Consider the following 18947-nt stretch of genomic DNA (forward strand, 5'->3'; position numbering starts at 1 on the left):
CGGAAATACGACAAACATGATGGCAAGACTAATCCTAAATTAGCTAAACAGTTGAAAAAATGGTATAGATCGCAATACTCACTGTATTACAAAATGTTTAAAATCGCAATAATATCGAATCAGGACTAAAGTATCGTGATAATATTGTATATTCCCACCCCTATCATTTACCCAAAAGTGCAGCTATTTGCCTGACTGGCAATGTACTGATTGATGTACTGATTGAGAAAATTAGGGCTAATACTGACATTAAAAATAACAATTTAGCTGTTTGTTGATACAGATCATCATTTCATAGTTTCTTTTGGTGCAACAATTCCTACCATGCTAACATTTCCTTTTCTGTTTGACTATGAAAACAAATCAGTTTGTCCAATAGGGGACTTCTACTTGTCTACTTCTCTTGTGAGGGAGCACTCTCAACTCATCTGGGCACAGGCACACTCATTACAGCATCCTGTCTCTGACATCTCCTCATTATTGCCCAAATTAGGGCTGAATGATTTGGGAAAATAATGTAATTGTGAATTTTTTCCCGAATATTGCAATTTGATATGCAGTTACTTCTGAAGTTCCTCATCTTATGTAATTTCCAACAAACACAAGCAATTCATCATTTTATATCATAACCAACACAATTTTAGATTAAACAAAGGCTAAAAAAGTTTGAAAAAAAATTGTGAGGATTTTGACTCGTATTGCAAATCGAACATGAATTCTTGTATTGAAGGGAGTGATAATTTTGATGTCATTCTCATATTTAATAGGAAAAACATACAAAAATGAAGGAAGTAGGATTTTTTTGTCGACTATTTTTAAGAAATGGCACTTGAATGATTGCATGATATGTAATGCATTACATCTCTGTTGCAAAGAAAGGTTTTAAACTGATATTTTTGTGCAAATTTCCAGTTAAAGAAATATTGCACCTTCTGCGATTTGGAAATCGCAGCGGTCCATATTGCAATTTCATCTAATATGCCATTAGCTGCCTAGCTTTAGTCCACATGAAGCTGTTCGTGCATGTGCATGTGTTACACACCCTGTTTGCATTTACAATATGTCACATTTCATGATCATGGCTTTAACTAAAACCAGGGGGTTGTTCAGTGCCTTGGATATTTTTTGTATGCATTCCCTGACTCATACTTTTTAATTACGTTTTTGCTGAGTTGCTAGGAGTGTTCTTTTGTCTTCATGGTGTAACTGTAGCCAGGAATACTGATTAACCAGTGACTGGACCTTCCAGACCCAGTCTATGTGAGGTATCATGCACATCAACAGTGTACAAATTGAATTTCCCCTCATGAAGATTACCTTCTTTCCATACTAAGCTCACCAGTGTCAGTGAAACTGATTTAGAGCATTCCTTACAAAGTTCAGGGGACTGGATTCTTAAAAAAGAAACTCAGGTGACTTGAGACACTTTAAGAAATGCCCATATTTAGTCTTAAACCAGTTTAATTGGGCCAAAATTAGTTCTGATTTAAGACTGTTGGAGTGAATTAATGCATGCTGTGATGTAAGATTGCATTCCTGAATATGAGTATTAAAACATACACAGTACAACACACGAGCTGACTCTGTTATTATTGTGGACTAGCTTTTTAACTTTAGTGTGTGCAGTGTTGATGTTCTTCTAATTGAGTTACTAGTAGAGCTATTTTAGAAACCGACCTGCTGTTAGGGGAGTCCTGGGGGAACCATAATAGACTGAAAATGTTGCATAAAGCTCTGCTGGCATATTTATGGTCCACCTTCACAAGAGGCTTACAGCAGTGTTAACAGGCAGCTTTGTCACTATTTGTCAATGCGATTTGGTCACATGGGGCGTAAAGCTCACTTTTTATGTAACGCTGATAAGAAAGGTGAAGATAAGGGGGGAGGGAGGGTGAGATTAATGGAGCAGAAAATTATGTTACAACTATGAAAACAAGAAGTGACGCTGTCAGCTGTCATTATCCCTCAGTCCAATTAAGTCTCTGCAGGGCGGAGCAGCACCTGGCCATGGTGATGACGGAGGATAAGGTGTTTGGCTGGTTGTCAGCATGTACTCACATATGAAAGAACAGGGCAGGATAATGGTGATGAGTACCAGGTTAATGGGGTTGTCCACATAAAATAATGGCTGATACAACATTTAAAGTTGAGCCTTTTGTTTACACTGGCACATATTATATTGAGTAATACCACATCGTAAAACCCTGATGGAAACTTAAATACATGTTAGAAACCCTCCAACAGATTCAAAGGACACATGAAAGAGCACAGAAGGACCTTTCACCCATTTTCTCCTGATCTGGACTTACTGTATATCCATGTATACAATCTGATCAGCTGACTCTTCCTACTGCTACAGCAAATATCCCAGCATTTACTGTAGTCCCGCTGGTTAAGCTCTACATGGTTGTTTGTGGATTTCCCTCAGTGACAAGTGTTTCTCAGTTTTCCTAAAGAGTGGTTCAAAAGAGCCCTTGTTTCCAACTCTTATGTAGAGTCTTCCAATAGCAAAAACATCAACATTTTCATGTCATAGAAGTTGGAATTCTTGTAATAAGTAGTTTGAAAGTATGGCTATCCTTTCATTTGGAGAAGTGGAGAAGAAAATAAGAGCGGAACAGTTATTCCCTTTTCTTAAAATACAATTACTTTTTTTGGTACAGTGGGGATGGGTGCATTGAACCAAACAATTTGGAAAGTAATGTCAGGCTTTTGATGTCCACAAACATCATGATGCCAGAGAAAAAAGCAAAGGAAACTGAAACATCTGTAAGAGACAATAAATTCAATAATTGTGGCAAGAGGCAAAAAAAAAGCTGGAAATTGGTAAAAATGGGAGAAAGAAGCAAATATTTGTGGAAAAAAATGGGGAAACATGGCTACACAGTTGAAAAAATGGGGAAAAGTAGCAAAAATGGTTTAAAAGAGACAAAAATTGGATTAACAGTGACTAAAATGGGTGGTACAAAATGGTGAAAAGCAGTTGAAAAGTGGCATAATTGGGAAAACCTGGCAAAAAATGGTTTGACAGAAGTGGCGAAAAGTGGTTAGACAGTGGCGAAAATGGTTTTAAGTTGCAAAAATGGTTTAAAAGACTCACAGTTAGGATGAAAGTGGCAAAAGGGGCCAAGAAAGGCAAAAAGGGGCAAAAATTGGCATAAATCTAATTTTGCAACAAAAAAAAAAAGTAGGCTCAACAGACAGATGCTGTCTCTGTTTCCAAACAGTGGAGCCTGCTGTTGGATTAAACTGCCAAAGCTGGTCTGTAGAAGTAACAAAATATCATCTCTGCCGGGTTAACCCTTCAGTGTGGCTCTGTGCCCTTGTTTTAAGAAACAAATGTAGCCCAGTTCTGATAAAACTGCCTCTATACTACAGCCACACTGTGCTAATCGCTACATCAGTGGCAGCCATTGTATATACCAGCTTGTAACTACGCCCTGCCCAAAACGATTTGGGACTTGGTCCCTTTTGGAATGGAAATTGCAACAATGTTGCATTTTCCTTTGGTTTGGTTTGCATTCATACTGCTCTTTGTTAAACAGACCAAACCGTCTGAACGCCTACAACATCTTCCCGATAGGGGCGCTGTCGTCACAAACAAACAGCGACCAAGAAGAAAAGCCGGCGTAGAAGAAGCGGGGAACTCCAGCTCCTTCCACCGGTCTTTTTTCCACATAAACAATGAAAAAAACACAGAATCTACGCTGTCTTGGGGTTTCTGCTTTTGCACTGGGGCATAAGGAGCAGTCAGCGAGTTGGTGAGCTGTCCAACATGTTGTTCTGTACACGAGACGAATAAATAAGCACAGACTATGACATGTTTCCTTGGCTACACAGACGCCAAGCGAGGTACCGACATGTATTTGAATGTATTAAATCATATATCCTAAAAATATAAATCCTTTTATCATTACGCTTTATGCCACTTCCTGTCTTTGATTCACAAGTTGGTCCGCTTTGCTTTCACACCTCCAACGAACTAACCTGACACGCCAGATGGATTTATTTCACACATCCATCTGGAAAAGCTTCAATAGGAAACGTTTGAGAAAAGGCAGGGCTTTGAAAAATCCTCGGAGTATGATTGGGTGAACGTTCTGTCTGTCACATCTCTACGGGCCAATCAGAGCAACAAAGCACGTGACGTAGCCGCTAGCAAGCTGTGCGTGCACAGCTACTGAGGAATAACGCGAAACATGGCGAATATAGACATGTAAGTACTCGACTTTTGTCGTTTTTGAAAAGAAAACAACTCACTGCTGTTCTTTGTTCTTCTTTTAACGAAGAAATGTCGTCATATTCTGATAAAACTGGCGTTTTAGCAGCATCCACGCTACTCTCTTCCTCCATAACTGCACCAGCTCTTGCTGCTGCTTGTTTACGTCACGACACTGCTGCACCTGAAAGTACTGCCCCTCGTAGCTGATTGGTCCTGTCACTTTCTAACCGGGCCCAGGTGGTTCAGATGGGAACTTTGCGAGATGGATTCGCCAGTGAGGAACAAGGAAACAGGCATATCCATCTCCTTTGCAAGGTTACCAACGAACCGCAGCAGGGTTCGGTTGGAAGCGGACTGAGACCCCCTGTTTTCAGGCGGGCCAGAGTCCGCTTGTTTGGTCCGCACCACAGTTCGTGTGAGCTTTCACACCACTCCAGACAAACCAGACCATCTGGGAAAAAGGACCAGAGTTCGTTTAAAGCGGACCAAACTGCTCTGGTGTGAATGCGCCCTGAGAAATGTTGTCTATTTCTGATAGAACTGCAGCCATACAAAAGCCACATCCAAAATAATTGCTTCAATGGCAGAAGCCATAATATATACCGGCTAATAACTAAACCTGTTCATGTTTGCCAGCATAGGTTAGTTCCTTTGTCTCGAGCAGTTAAACACTCCTTCAAGTATGCTACCACTGCTAAGATTTTAGTAAAAAACAAAGAAAGATAAGCTAACTGGCTCTAGCTGTTTGCAGGTAGAGCTGAGTTAGCGACTGTATTTAGCTAGAAGACAAAGAAAACACAACTCATACTACTTTTCCTGCTGTGCTAGCTAAACTGCTTTGGCGTTATCCTACTAGCACATTAATGTACCGTTTATCAGCACTTGTTAGTTCTTGTGTCTCAAGCAGTTAAAGACCTTTTATGTCAAATGTGACTGCTAATGTGTTTAAGCTAGCAGTAGGCTAGCTTAATGTTATTAACATTTGTCTGACAGTCATGTGCTTAAACTTAATTTATTCGTGATTCAATAAATCAGCCAGCAGGCTGAGTTCAGTAACAAGACAGCTACCATTATGTCTTACCTCGCTTGACTTGAGCACCCCAAAAAGTGGATAGAGGAAGGCCGGGACCAGAGCAGCAGCACCCAAAGGAACAGCTTCAGACACCCAGTAGACTGCCGTCACCATCAGCACGTACGCGCAGCATGCCTCCTGTAAGCAGAAGACAAAATTATCAACAACCAGCTTTCACAAAGGCAGATATTTCAACATGTACTTATAACATGTACAGATTTAAGACAGCTTCTTTTGTCTTTGTTTTATTTCTAAGGTAGCTGGAAACTGCTAGCTTGATTTGTTAGCAGGGGAAAGGGCTGGCATGGCTGTTTGCAAATGTAAAAAAACACACTGTCAACCATCACTTCTAAAGCTTCCTAATTGACATTATGTTTAAAAGCTTTGGTTTTAGCAAGGGGCAATAAGCTGATTTTGGATAATTACAGTTTTGAAAATCCTATGGTAGGTTAACTGTCTCCTTACCAAAGCTTCAGTTAAGCTAACGGTAATAAATGTAAGCTAAATGGTATAAATATATTTTAAGTCAAAACAGAAAGTCCTGTTACATTATTAACACCCCAGATAGCACTGAAATCTCGTCAGGGCTACTTTAAGGAGTCTACTTCAAACACTGCGTGGGCCATGGTATGCACAAGACCTGAATTGGGTTACAGTAGATTTTACTTGAGCCAGACGTGCCCCAAATGTCATGAACTGGGCCTGACTTGGATTATGGTCATTGTTGAGTGTGCCAGACTTGGCGTGAACGTTTGGCTCAGGGCCCAACCTTTGTAATGGCATGTGCAGTCTGGGCCAGGCATGGCCCAAATGCCATATGCTGGGCAGACAGGGGTTAAAACAAGCACTGTTTAGCCAGACACAGCCAAAATACCACTGTTGGGGACTTATTATTAATCACATGTTAATATAAAAGACATTTACATATCAATCACATAAAGAGCTATTCATCATTATATTGATACTTTTAGAAGGCTTTTGTCATATTACCTTGGTTAGTGGGCTTTATGGCATATGCTTCCTTTTGATTGTGGTTTGTCCTGTCCCTCTCTTGTTTTCTGTTTTATTTTGAGTGTCTCATTTTTTGCTATTTATCCTAGATGCAACAAATTTTCCTAGTTTACCATTTTATTTAACCAACTAAAAAAGTCCTAGGGGCCACATACTGGATGATTTCCTGTTTTGAAAAAAATCAAACCAAACTGCACAAGTCTAAACTGAAAAAAATGGCAATGTTAAATAAGATTCAGACAGATTGTCCATTTTTTTCTTCAATATTTGGTTGGCTTATTCCTCTTCTATACATCTAATGAAACAGATGAACATGCCTTTAAAAAGTATTTTACAAAAATCTCTTTAATGTCAATGTGAAAACAGATTTCCACAAAGTAATGTAAATCAAACAAAAATTTGTAAAGTTTAATAAATGATTGCATAAATATTCATCCCCTTTAAAGTGACCGATTTAATTCAACAGAGGTCCAGTCAATTTATGCTCGTAGACTCAAAATTAGTTAAATTATGATCATCTCAGTGCAGTGTACATGTCTCAAGTTACTTTATTATAAGACACCTGTGTCTGGAAGGTCCAGTCACTGGTTAATTAGTATTCTGGCTACCATTACACCATGAAGAAAAAAGAACACTCCAAGCAACTCAGAGTCCAGTTAAATACATCATCAAGAAATGGAAGGAATGTGTCAATCTGTCTAGAACAGGCCGTCCTCACAAACTGAGTGGCCGTGCAAGAAGAAGCGTAGTGACAGAGGCTACCAAGACAACTATGGCTACTCTGAAGATGTTACAAGCTGCAGCCGCTGAGATGGGAGAGACTCTGCATACAACAACTGTTTCCCTGGTTTTTCAGCAGTCAAAGCTTTATGGGAGAGTGTCAAAGAGAAAGCCATTGTTGAAGAAAACTCAGATTAAATCTGGACTAGAGTTCACCAAAAAGCACGTGGGAGACTCCATGGTCAAGTGGAGGAAAGTTCTTTGGCCTGATGAGACCAAAGTGATGCTTTTAGGCCATCAGACAAGATGCTCTGTCTGGCAGACAACAAACACTTCACCACAAACACACCGTCCCCACTGTGAAGCACAGTGGTGGCAGCATCATGCTGTGGGGATGCTTCTCAGGAGCCAGCCCTGGGAGGTTTGTAAAGGTAGAGGGTAAAAAGAATGCTGCAAAATATTGGAAAATCCTTGAGGACAATCTTATTTAGTCTACAAAAGAACTATGGCTTGGGAGAAGATACAGCATACAGCCAAATCTACGCATACATAGTTTAACTTTAGCTGTGATTGCAGCTAAAGTTGCATCAACTAAAAAAGAAACTTGAAGGGGGTGAATATTTATGCAGTCACTTATTTTACATTATATAATCTATTTAACTGACATAACTTTGTAGAAATCTGTTTCCACTTTGACATCAGGAGTTTTTTTTAATGTTTATTTAAAAAAAAAAAACATATTATGTTGACCACGATTCATTTATAAAATCAATAAAAGGATACAACATCCAAGGGGGTGAATACCTTTTATAGGCACTGTAAGCTAAGGCACTGTTCAGTACTTCATTAATAAAATCATTGTTTTAAAATAAGTAGATTAAAAATATACTGAAGTATTGAACATCTTAACAATTTTAATCTTGATGGTGTTGAGTGTGGTTTATACTGGGAGACCAACTGGGCTGCAAACACTCTCCCATTCATCTCACACACACTAAAACACAAACATTGATGTTGCATTAATCTGGTTATGGTTATATAATATCGACATACCAGGAGCTCACACTGCTCTGTTGCAACTCCAGCAGGCTTAGTGACAACAGGCTCCCCAATCTTAAAAACCAAAGAGGAAATGACCATGACCATTTCCATGAAAATGACCAAGAATCTAGAAACCATAAGATGAATTCAAACAAGGATGTGTCTTTACACTGAATTTGTAGAAGAACATCACATCCATGCCTTTTAAAAATGCTGTGACTGCAAATATTCTCACCATGTTTCTGATGAATCGCTCTCATAGTGTTTTTTTCTACTCAGTATTACGCATATGCAGTTTCCACTCCTGCCACATGCTGTCTGAGCTCGTTGCTCTTTTACGTAAGAGGAACATTCAGCGTAACATCTTGCCAGAAACAGGTCAGTTAATCTGAAATTAATAAACCCAGACTGGGAGAATTAGCAGCAGGGCTCCAAGATGAAGCATGTCCAGACCGGTTCAGACGTCACAGCCTCTCAAACCATGAAAGAAATTATTAGAATACATTAAATCAGCTGATATTTTCTTGTAAATTTAGGGCTTTAGAGCTTTCTGCGGTTGACTGTTCTCGTGGCTGACAATGCATTTCAGAGCAAAAACCAAGCCATGAGGTCGAAGGAACTGCCTGCAGAGCTCAGAGACATCATTGTTAGAAGGCACGGATCTGGGGAAAGCTACAAAAAAAATCTGCTGCACTGGAGGTTCCCAAGAGCGCAGTGTCATCCATAATTCTCAAATGGGAGAAGTCTGCACAATCAGGACTCTTCCAAGAGCTGGTTGCCCAGCCAAACTGATCAATCTGGGGAGAAAGGCCGTAGTAGGAGAGGTGACCAAGAACCAGATGGCCACTCTTACTTAGCTATAGAGATCCTGCATGGCACAGGTGTCAAACTCAAGGCCCAGGGGCCAAATCTGGCCTGTGGAACGGTTAAATTCAGCCCACAAGATGGTCTCACATTTCTGTTATAACTGGCCCATCAGTATGAGGTCTGCAGATTTCCTCAAGTATAAAAATGTGAACTTATCCTTGATGATTTAAGATATCCTTGTTAAGTCACAAAATCTGAAAAAGCAAGGAGTAAAAATATTTAGATAAGAAGTCAGGAATGTGGGAAAAGAAATTCATTTGTGTTTACTTTCACTTTTTCAATTTAGCATCTCACAATTACAACTCAAACTGAGGACTTTGACTTTTAATTTCATACTTTGAGCATTTCATCTCAAAATTTCGACTTCTCATGTAATATTTTGAACTTTAAAATTCAAAATTCTAATTTTTAACTGATATTTTGACCTTTTTAAACAATTACTTTGTACTTTACCTCATATTTTTAACTCCAAACTTTGACTCCATAATCCCGTAGTTTGACCTTATAGATTCACAATTTAAAAATTTTGAATCATATTTTGACTTTTTATTTCATGATTACAAATTTTATTTCATATTTTGACCTTTTAAACTCATGATTTTGACTTCTGTCTAATATATTTGCCATTAAAAAAACATAATTTTTAAATTTTAATTTAATGTTTTGACTTTTTTGAACTAATAAATTTACTTTTCTCAGATTCTGAGCTTTTTAACTTATCTTTTTAACTTTTTAAATGTCAAAATCATTTATCATCAGTGCTAAGTTTATTACTGGTGAAATGACGTTGACAGTTTATGGTAAAAAAGGTGACCCTGTTAGGCCCTAAGGTTAGACCTAAATCCAGAATCCGGCCCCTGCTGTATGGAGATGGGACAAAGCTCCAGAATGACAACAATCACTGCAGCCCTCCACTGATTTGGGCTCTATGACAGACTGGCTGGACGGAAGCCTCTTGGCTTTCTCATAGTTTTTTGCAAACTCCGAGCTCTTTAACTCTTTAACACTTTTATACATTGAAAAAATTGCAGGAGCTGGAACCCTGGCCTAGTGGTTAGTTCCCACCCCTAAAGTGAAATGAGACATTCAAAGAGGGAGTGGGTTCCTATTTTAAGCAACTGTAAGAGAAGGAAGGCGCTAAGGTGAGTGGCATCCACCTGCAGCCATGTTGTGCACAAAGCAGCAAACAGTTAAAGCAATAAAAAAATAAAATGCATTAATTTTGGACCTGGTATAACAATCACAGCCTTGCTTTATGGGCTACACTACAGAGAAGATGTCCTAAAGGCTTTTAGGAGTTAATTTGATCTTAAATTAAAATAAAATAGTTTTAAATTCATGCTGGTTAATGAAACACAAATAACAGGACAGGCAGGATGCTGGGTACGGTACAGTGGTGCAGTAATAACCTGTGTGCACCAGGCCTGTGACAGAGCATTATGAGCTCATATGTAGACGATTCCCCAGCTAAAGCACTGACTTGTCACTTGCCTTTGGTGTGACTGTAAAGCCACTTTCCGTTTCCCTCTCTGGGTGTCTTACAGTGGAATTAACTTGGCAGGAATAAAGAGGCATTTCCAGGCAGCAGGCACAGTTGTTGGATTAGACTGAGCTGAACAGAACAAGGCGTTTGGGTTCATTATTAATTAGGTTCTTGCCAAAGAAAATGTTACAACTATTTCAATCCCCAAGAAACACACACATCCTTCTTGACATGAGAAAATGAGGTAAAAAGACACATAAACAACAACAAGGCAATTTACAGCACACTTAGTACTTTAATCAAAAGCTGGATTTGCCTTTTAGTACTGTTTGAGTAGCTATTGATCTAATCAGTTCATTTATTAAAGTCTAAACTATACACTTGGAAAATGTGGTGGGGGGTTGAGGACCTAATGATGGGATTTAATCAGATATTGTTGATGGTTGTTTAGAATATGACCACAGTTTCACCACAGTATTCACCACAGTTTATGCAGTAGAAGTTGGTTATAATGGTTAAAGGGGCACTGCTGCCTCCACACATTAAGACAAGAAATCCACTTCAATATCCATGCATTATCTCTACACCACTTACCCCATTTGGGGTGGCAGGGGACTGAAAACTCTTAAGAGATGGGGTACATCCTGGACTGGTCAATCACAAGGCAAACACGTAAGAGAAACAACCGTCTTCACTCACATCTACGGGCAATTTAGAGTCACCAGTTAGCCTAATGAGTATAATTTTGGTCTGTGGGAGGAAACTGTATTCACCAGAGAGAAACCATGGATGAGAAACACCACACAATGCCCTGTCTGACTGGGATTCAAACTGGGTACTTTATTTCTGGGACAACAGTGCCAACCACTCCACCACCGTGTAGAACCTCTAACACATGTTGAACATAAATTTAGGATTGCATACAGTTAAATTTCATTTTTTATAAACATGGGCCTGAAATCATGGTCAACTGCTCTTTTAAAGCTGTAGTAACACCTCCCCTTTAATTCACCTCTCAAAGGCTTCAGACTTGGACTCGAGATGTAAAACTCTTGCACTCTTTTTATTCTGTATTTGTGACACATTATAAATTCATGCAAAAGCACGCATAACCATCTGTGTGTAGAGCAAGAGCAGCCACTGCTGACACAAGGGAGAGAACGTCACCTGCTGCAGGTAATGGATGGGGATGGCTTAAGGCAAACACTAGGTAGGCATCATGTTAAGAGGAGCGCTGCGAGCGATGTTAAATACGAGTATCAGTTTGCATAATTCCCTGTCCTCCTCCGCTTCTCTCTTTCTGCTCCATTTGTATAAAAAGCAGACACTTTGCAGGTTAGAGTCAGTGAAATGACAGGGCGTTCAGCCAGCACTAACTTCTAATTAAAGGTTTAATTATAAAGAGAGCACGTTTCTCTTCTTTGATATTGCAAGTGCTGATGTTTGGTTTACAGGCCAATACACATCTGTGTTTAATGTAGAGGTCCTGTATGACAGACAAAGACAAACAGACAGCAATATAGGATGGGGAGAGAGATAGTCACAGGTGTTTTCTTTCTTTAGATTATTTTTGGGTTTGTTTGTTTTTTGCCTATATTAGATAGAACAGCTGAAGAGGGATACAAAACATGGGATAGAGAGTAGAAGAAGAAGACATGCACCAAACAGTTCAGAGACGAGGTATCAATCCCATTGGTGCGTTTAGGACAAGCGTCAACCTCCGGTCCTAAAAAAATGAAGCCAATGCGGAAGAGCAAACAACTGCAATACAGCGAGTGTCCACTTGAGGCTGGCTGCAGGAACACCGGAGGTCCCGTCTGGACACCTGTTAAAAAGATATTTTTTACACTAGAAATAAACTAGTTTACAGCCTGGCAGGGCTGTTTCTTGCTATACGCGGACTATGCTAATGCACAGGGCCCCACAAGTCAACAGGGGGCCCCAAAGCTGAATGTTCAGCCTCATCTGAGGAGAATTAAGATTACCTGTCTTTATCCCTTACTATATATGCTTAAAAATAAAAGTAGGATATCAGAATGAAATAAGCCACAATGACAAGCTGTTGCCAGTGTTTCTGAGGCAAAATTAAGAGAAAATTGTTGAACTTCACGCAATGAGTGAGGTACACCAACAGGTAGCATGGGGTAGTGTCTATTTTCTGGAAGATACATCTGTTTGGAAAAAAAAAAAAAAAAAAAAAATTTGTACCACAATCGTTTTGTTTATAGTAAGGAAGAAAAAACTCACTGATTGGTGCGTCTTATTTGATTGACAGATAGCTCAACAGGCAGAAGCTACGTTCATGTAAACCAGAATGCTAGCTAGCTAGCTGACAGGAAGTCGAGCTTCGTGGGCGGGCTGTTAGGTTGATCCAAAGTTTGGTTGAGACAGCAATCTCAATATGGAAGCCGCTGCAGATTGGCTTCAAAAGCTGTTTGAGTCCATCTATTGTAAGCAGACGGCTGACGTCACACAGGCTTTGTCCAGTTCTTTCTACAGTCTATGATTTCGGACTATGACCTCAGCATAAAGGCACCTGCTCTACCAGCTAAGCTAAACTGGCACCCAGTGACGGACCATGCAGCACCATACTGCATGAACTGTAAGCATACTGTTAGCAATAAAAATGGATTTAGATCACAGTTTTATTATAAACCTTATAACATTAGTGTTAACGTCTTATTTATCCATTACTGTGATTTTTACATGCCCTAGTGTCAGAAATATTTTCCTGTTTCCTTGAATATCATTACATTTTCCAAGTGTGTCCAAGCTGCAGCCTCTGGTCCTGTTTTAATTGATCTGCAATAAATTAATGAAATAAAATGAAATTTGGGCCAACATTAAAACATGCTACAGCTTGTGCTGTATTGTACTAGGGATGCACATACAGATCCAAATTCATTTGCCAATATTTACTAATTAATTTTAGCTGATACTGATATAGTTACATATATATAAAAATAAATATAGTTTGGACCTAAAACAAAAAATAGCAGCATGATTGGCCTTTATTCACTCCGCTATCTGCTCCACTTTACAAATCGTATCAAGCTTCTGTACACACGTCCTTTTACCAGTTTTAAGTTATTTCCCCTAATGTTTGGTTAAATGTTGGATAATAAATGGAAATCCCACAAATCTGGCTGAAAGAAGAAACTAACCTACAACAAAAATATACTTAAGCATAAACAGATGTGACGCATTTGCAAACAGTTTAAAAATGAGTGAAATTCCTCATTTGGGTTGAGTTGAATATCATCACTTATTGGATATTTACTCTCTTATTCTAATCTAATCTTATTTCCATAATCAGCAAAGAAGGAATTTTGTCGTTAAGGACAAAAGCTGATGTCATTTAGAAGAATGGATATGGATGGATCATTAAAAGAGGAAATGAGAGGCGGCACAGGAGAACTGACCAGATAAAAAAGAAGAATATTGGAAATGAACAGAGGTCGTCTGATTCAGCAGTTACTCAGAATTGACTATTGGTCGCTGTTTATCAGAGGACACTCGCTGCACAAAGACAAAGACACAAAGGCTTCAGGGTCTTTTTTTTTTTGCAAGTTAGAGCCAAAGTGCCGGGTAAGCAGGGAGGCAGGACCCAGTGAGCAGCTGATAGTGATGACTGACTTTTTAAGAGTTGACCTGATTCCTGATCAATTTTATTGAACTGTATTTTTTTAAGAAAACTGTGAAACTGAAGTAAGGGAAAGTCATATTTGTACCCTAGCAGCATGCAAAACTAAACCTGTTCAGATTTACAATGTAAAGTAAAAGAGAGAGTTAACTGCTGCTGAGAAAAGTACGACTTTTTAAAAAGAGGAAAAAAATCTAGGTAAAAGTTCACTCAGTTTTCCGAGGCAGTAAAAGAATGTGATGCTGAATTGCCTGAGGTGAACTGGACAGGGTTTGTGTGGGACTGTTACTCAGCAGGCTGCTCTTCATCAACACATCAAAGGTTTGGGGGTTTAATGGAGCTCTCCGGAACAATCCTAGACATTACATACTGAAGAAACCAGGGCAGACTGCTGATATGTTTCATTTCTGTAACAATAAAGACGAAAACAGAAGAGGAGGGACAATGCTGAGCCAGGTGGCACATCTTGTGTTCAACAGTTCTGCTCATTTGGCTGTGAATGGGATTTCAATGTGCTTTACTGGTGCTTGCTATGAAATGTTGACCCTAAAAAATAGAAGTCCTACATGGATGTAGATTAAAAAAAGATCAACATGAAGCTCCATGGTTTCAAAAACAAACAAATGTCATACAGTTAACCAGAGATAAACTGAAGTCAAGCTTTTCATGACTCAAGCGTGGTACTGTGATGGATGCCACCGTTGCAATAAGACAGTTCAGGAAATTTCATCCCTGCTGGATATTCCACAGTCAACTGTAAAGGATGTTATTAGAAAATGGAAGCATTTAGGAACAACAGCAACTTATAAGTAGCCTAAGCCCTTTGATTAATATCTATGTATGGGTACGATTAAACCATAAAATAATGTCAGATATATATGTGGCTTATGAACTAAGCAGGCTGATCCTCAGTGTTCCTCTCTGATCGACCCAGATGTGTTTACATTGTCAGCATGAGGATCTAGTGTATCTCCATGACCTAAATACTTCACTCAGTTGAAGGAGCATTTCCTCAAAGTCTTAATGCTGACAGGCTAATTTCTGTCCCAACACGTAACACAAGCCCATTGATTGTATCGTCAGCCCTCTGTTATCTGCGTGCAGCTTTGGAAATGTGCTTGGATGGTATTCAGAATGACCAAATTGACTTAAAGACACCTGATTTAGGCAGATAAGGTCAAATCTGGAAGCTTGAAGTCAATGAACCAATCAGCAGAGAGCTTAAGGGACTTTTGAACAATCAGATAACAGGCACAAAGTTGCATTGTCATCACTTTAGAGGAAAAGACATTGACTTACGGTCACTTCCTGGCCTGATCTTAAACATAACCACTGCTTTCCTAACCACAGCCCTCAAAAACCTCCAAGTAGGCCTTATGTGGACAGGTCCCCCTAATGTGAACATGTACAAAGGTGTTAGTTAACACATATATACTGTTAATACAAACACAAAGTCATAATAAAAATGACCTTTACAAATGGAAAAACCATATAAAACATCATCCACTGAGAAGCATAACGACAACCTAAGAGCCACCATACCTTTAAATGTTTACCATGCTTGTCCAGCATTTGAGTTAGATGTTTTAGTATTCTAAAATTGACTAAAATGAAACAAATAGATACTTGAATATCATTTCCGCTGGTAGTCAGGTTTTCATTAGTATAAAATGAGTATAAATTTGAGTAACATTAGTGCCAGTACAAACACACCACTGGCTTAGCTCTTTGTACCAGTCCTGCACGTCATTTAGAGGAAAGTCCATGATATATGCCAGCATTGTTCAATATTATAATTAAGTCTATAAATTATATATATATATATATATATATATATATATATATATATATATATATATATATATATAGACTGTACAAAAAGGTTGTGGGGTTAAGTTGAACTGTGAGCCGTTAGCGATGGTTACCACCAATGTAGCTTGGATGTAGCCCCAGTGTAGCTGCAGTTTTATCAGAACTGGACCACATTTCTTTATTAAAAGAAGAGTGGAGAGCCACAGTGAAAGCTTTTCTTCGTAGAAAAGATGTTTGAGCTCTTCTGTTCACCCGTTTGAGCATGAGCTTGCGGTTGTTATTGGTGGGGTCGATTTGTACTTTAAGCTGGTATATACAACTGCTAGCAATTAGCCTCAGATGTAGTTGTAGAACCAAATTTCTTTATTAAAACAGGAGAAAATAGCCACAACAAAAGCTTCTCTTCAGCATGAATTCTAACATGCCGTGCAGTTACCATTTTTCTGATATAAAAAATGGTTGTTCTAAAGAGCTCAGTGACTTCAAGCGTGGTATTGTGGTGGATATCACAGTTAGTGAAATTTCCCTGCTGGATATTCCACAGTGAACTGTAAGTGATATATAAATTAAGTGGAAGTATTTGGGAACAACAGCAACTCAGCCACAAAGTGAAAATCACTGAGCTAAACCACATGGTGGGTAAAACTCTCCAACTCTCTGCTGATCCCAGAGCTGAAGAGTTCTGGATTTCCACTGGTATTAATATAAGCACAAAACCTGTGCAACAGGAGCTTTATGGAATGAGTTTTCATGGCTGAGGAGCTGCATGCACATCCACCAAGTCCAATGCCAAGTGTAGGATGGAGTGGTGGAAAGCACACTGACACTGGACTGTGGAGCAGTGGAAACACGTTCTGTGGAGTGACAAATCATGCTTCTCTATCAGATTGTTTCCACTAAGCGGTCCGGCTCAGTTTGGTGCAGTACGGAACGCATTTTTTTTTGTGTGTTTTCATAGAGCAAAAGTTGGAAAGGGTCCCAAAAAAACGACCTGTACCGTCCCACTTTCGACACCCTTCCATAGGGGTGCCAATCTTACCTACCCATACCAAAAAGGTGGAGCTACACACACAACAATAGGGGCTGCACTGACGTCACGTCAGAGCGCAACTCAGCTGCTCCTCACCGGGCTTCAGACACGGAAGTCTGCGCTGTGAGAAGCGGGCGAAAACGGGAGAAAAATGGACTAATATCTGCCTAAATGGGAAATATTTGAACTCGACAGAGGTCCAAACTGTTTCCTAGTCTATGGACATTGGTATCTGGCCACAAATCAAGTTTCCTGACATTCATCCGGACCTGATTTTAAGAACACAAAGCAGAGCCCAAAGGCTCACATCAGCCCGATCCATCCGCGATGGATGAGAAACTAAATTAATGCTTAAGTTTTGTGAATACGAAGCCTTAGAACAGTTCGTTCTCTTCTGTAACTACTTATTAATCTACTTCTTACGTTAGATAACCTGTGAAAACATCGCTCCGTGGTTGCTGAACGTGTTTGTAAAACTTCAGGCTGCAGACTATTTTAAAACGAGATCAGCACACCCTGGATTTCTGACTTAAGCTCTTCATAGTGTGTCATATAAACCGATATAAACTGATGGAAACACAGCTTATTTTAAAGTTAGATGGGCGAGTCTGGGTTTGGCAGATGCCGGGAGAACATTACCTGCCTGACTACAGTGTGGCTACTGTAAAGTTTGTTGGAGGAGGGATCACGGTATAAGGCTGTTTTTTAGGGTCTGGGCTAGGCCCCTTAGCTCCAGTGAAGGCCAATCTTAATGCTTATTCTCTTGCGCTCCAGTGCCCAAAGTGAGGACTATAAAGACATGGTTTGATGAGTTCAGTGTGGAAGAACTTGACTTGCCCACACAGAACCCTGACATCCACACCAAGCAGCTTTGGGATGAACTGGAATGGAGATTGCAAGCCAGACCTTCTTGCCAACACCAAGAAACAATATTAAAGGACGTGTATTTGAAAACAGTCATTACAGTTCCTGTTGGTGTAATAGTCAGGTGGCTGAATACTTTTGTCCATGTTTGTAATTTGACATCTTACATCAGGTTGTGCTACCTAACTTTAAAATCCTCTACACCACACCTCCGTCTAATCTTATTGTACTCGAATGTTGCCAAGACTGCACATTAGCCAAATCACATTAATGCATGGACTATTACCCAAACATCAAAACTGTCAAATATTTGCTTGATTGCATTGTGTATGCACTTAAAAATGACACAGTCTGTAGCTATGTCATGTCCCTATGATGAAGGAAAATGAGTTTTTCCAACCTTTTAATCTATGGGGATGCAGAATGGCACAATCATGAATTAATGTGCTTGGATTTCTCTCTCCCGCTCTTTCTGACCTGTCCTGACCCCATCTGTCCGACAGATGTATCTCTCTGCAGCTGGACTCTCACATCCACTCACTGGCACACACACTGTGAACCCGCCACATTCTTGACACAGTCTGGGGTCCCTGATGTCGTAAGGAAGCTGCGTGGGGCACAAAATCCAGCGTGGTGGTTGGTTGATTACATAACTTAATTGCTTGGATTGTTTCTTTCTTTTTCTTTGTAGTGAAGTTTTGGTACTTTTGTTCTTTCTTGGCCTCATCCTGCGCCGCCTACTGCAGCCAAACACCCACCGGTCCTGACATAACAGCAAGGCTCCTGGGACACAATGTGATTGGCTGGAGGCTCACATAACGGATCATCTGAATATTAATGATGGAGAAGAAACAAACAGCCCGAACACAGAGGAGCTCATTTATAACACATAAACACACCTGTCACAACTGGTGCTATTGCTGTCTGAGAGTGGGTTGGTTAGGAAAGTGTTAGGGGAAAAAAGACTGGAAGGTAATATTCATGATGGGTTCATGAACATGTGTCTGCACGTGTTCTCATTAAAATCCTTCCATCCATTATCTCACACCAGTGAGGCTTTGTCTGCTTTGAGGTAGTCAAACCTATATTTGCACAGACTAAGTCTTCACTGAAAAATGTTATCGGGCTGCACGGTGATGCAGTAGTTAGTACTGTTGCCTCAGGGTTAAACATTTCAAAGTT

At 39.7% G+C, this 18947-nt stretch overlaps 1 protein-coding gene across 1 annotated transcript in view; it reads right to left on the reverse strand.

Annotated features, from left to right (window-relative positions):
* The window catches only part of slc13a4 (solute carrier family 13 member 4), a 49703-nt gene that overhangs the window by 24121 nt on the left and 6635 nt on the right, over positions 1 to 18947 (reverse strand). The window contains exon 2 of the mRNA XM_041781052.1: positions 5304 to 5432. Within this exon, the coding sequence (XP_041636986.1) occupies positions 5304 to 5432 (129 nt within the window). The remainder of the gene's footprint in view (positions 1 to 5303; positions 5433 to 18947) is intronic.

Source organism: Cheilinus undulatus, linkage group 23 (assembly GCF_018320785.1).
Source record: "Cheilinus undulatus linkage group 23, ASM1832078v1, whole genome shotgun sequence".
NCBI lineage: Eukaryota > Metazoa > Chordata > Actinopteri > Labriformes > Labridae > Cheilinus > Cheilinus undulatus.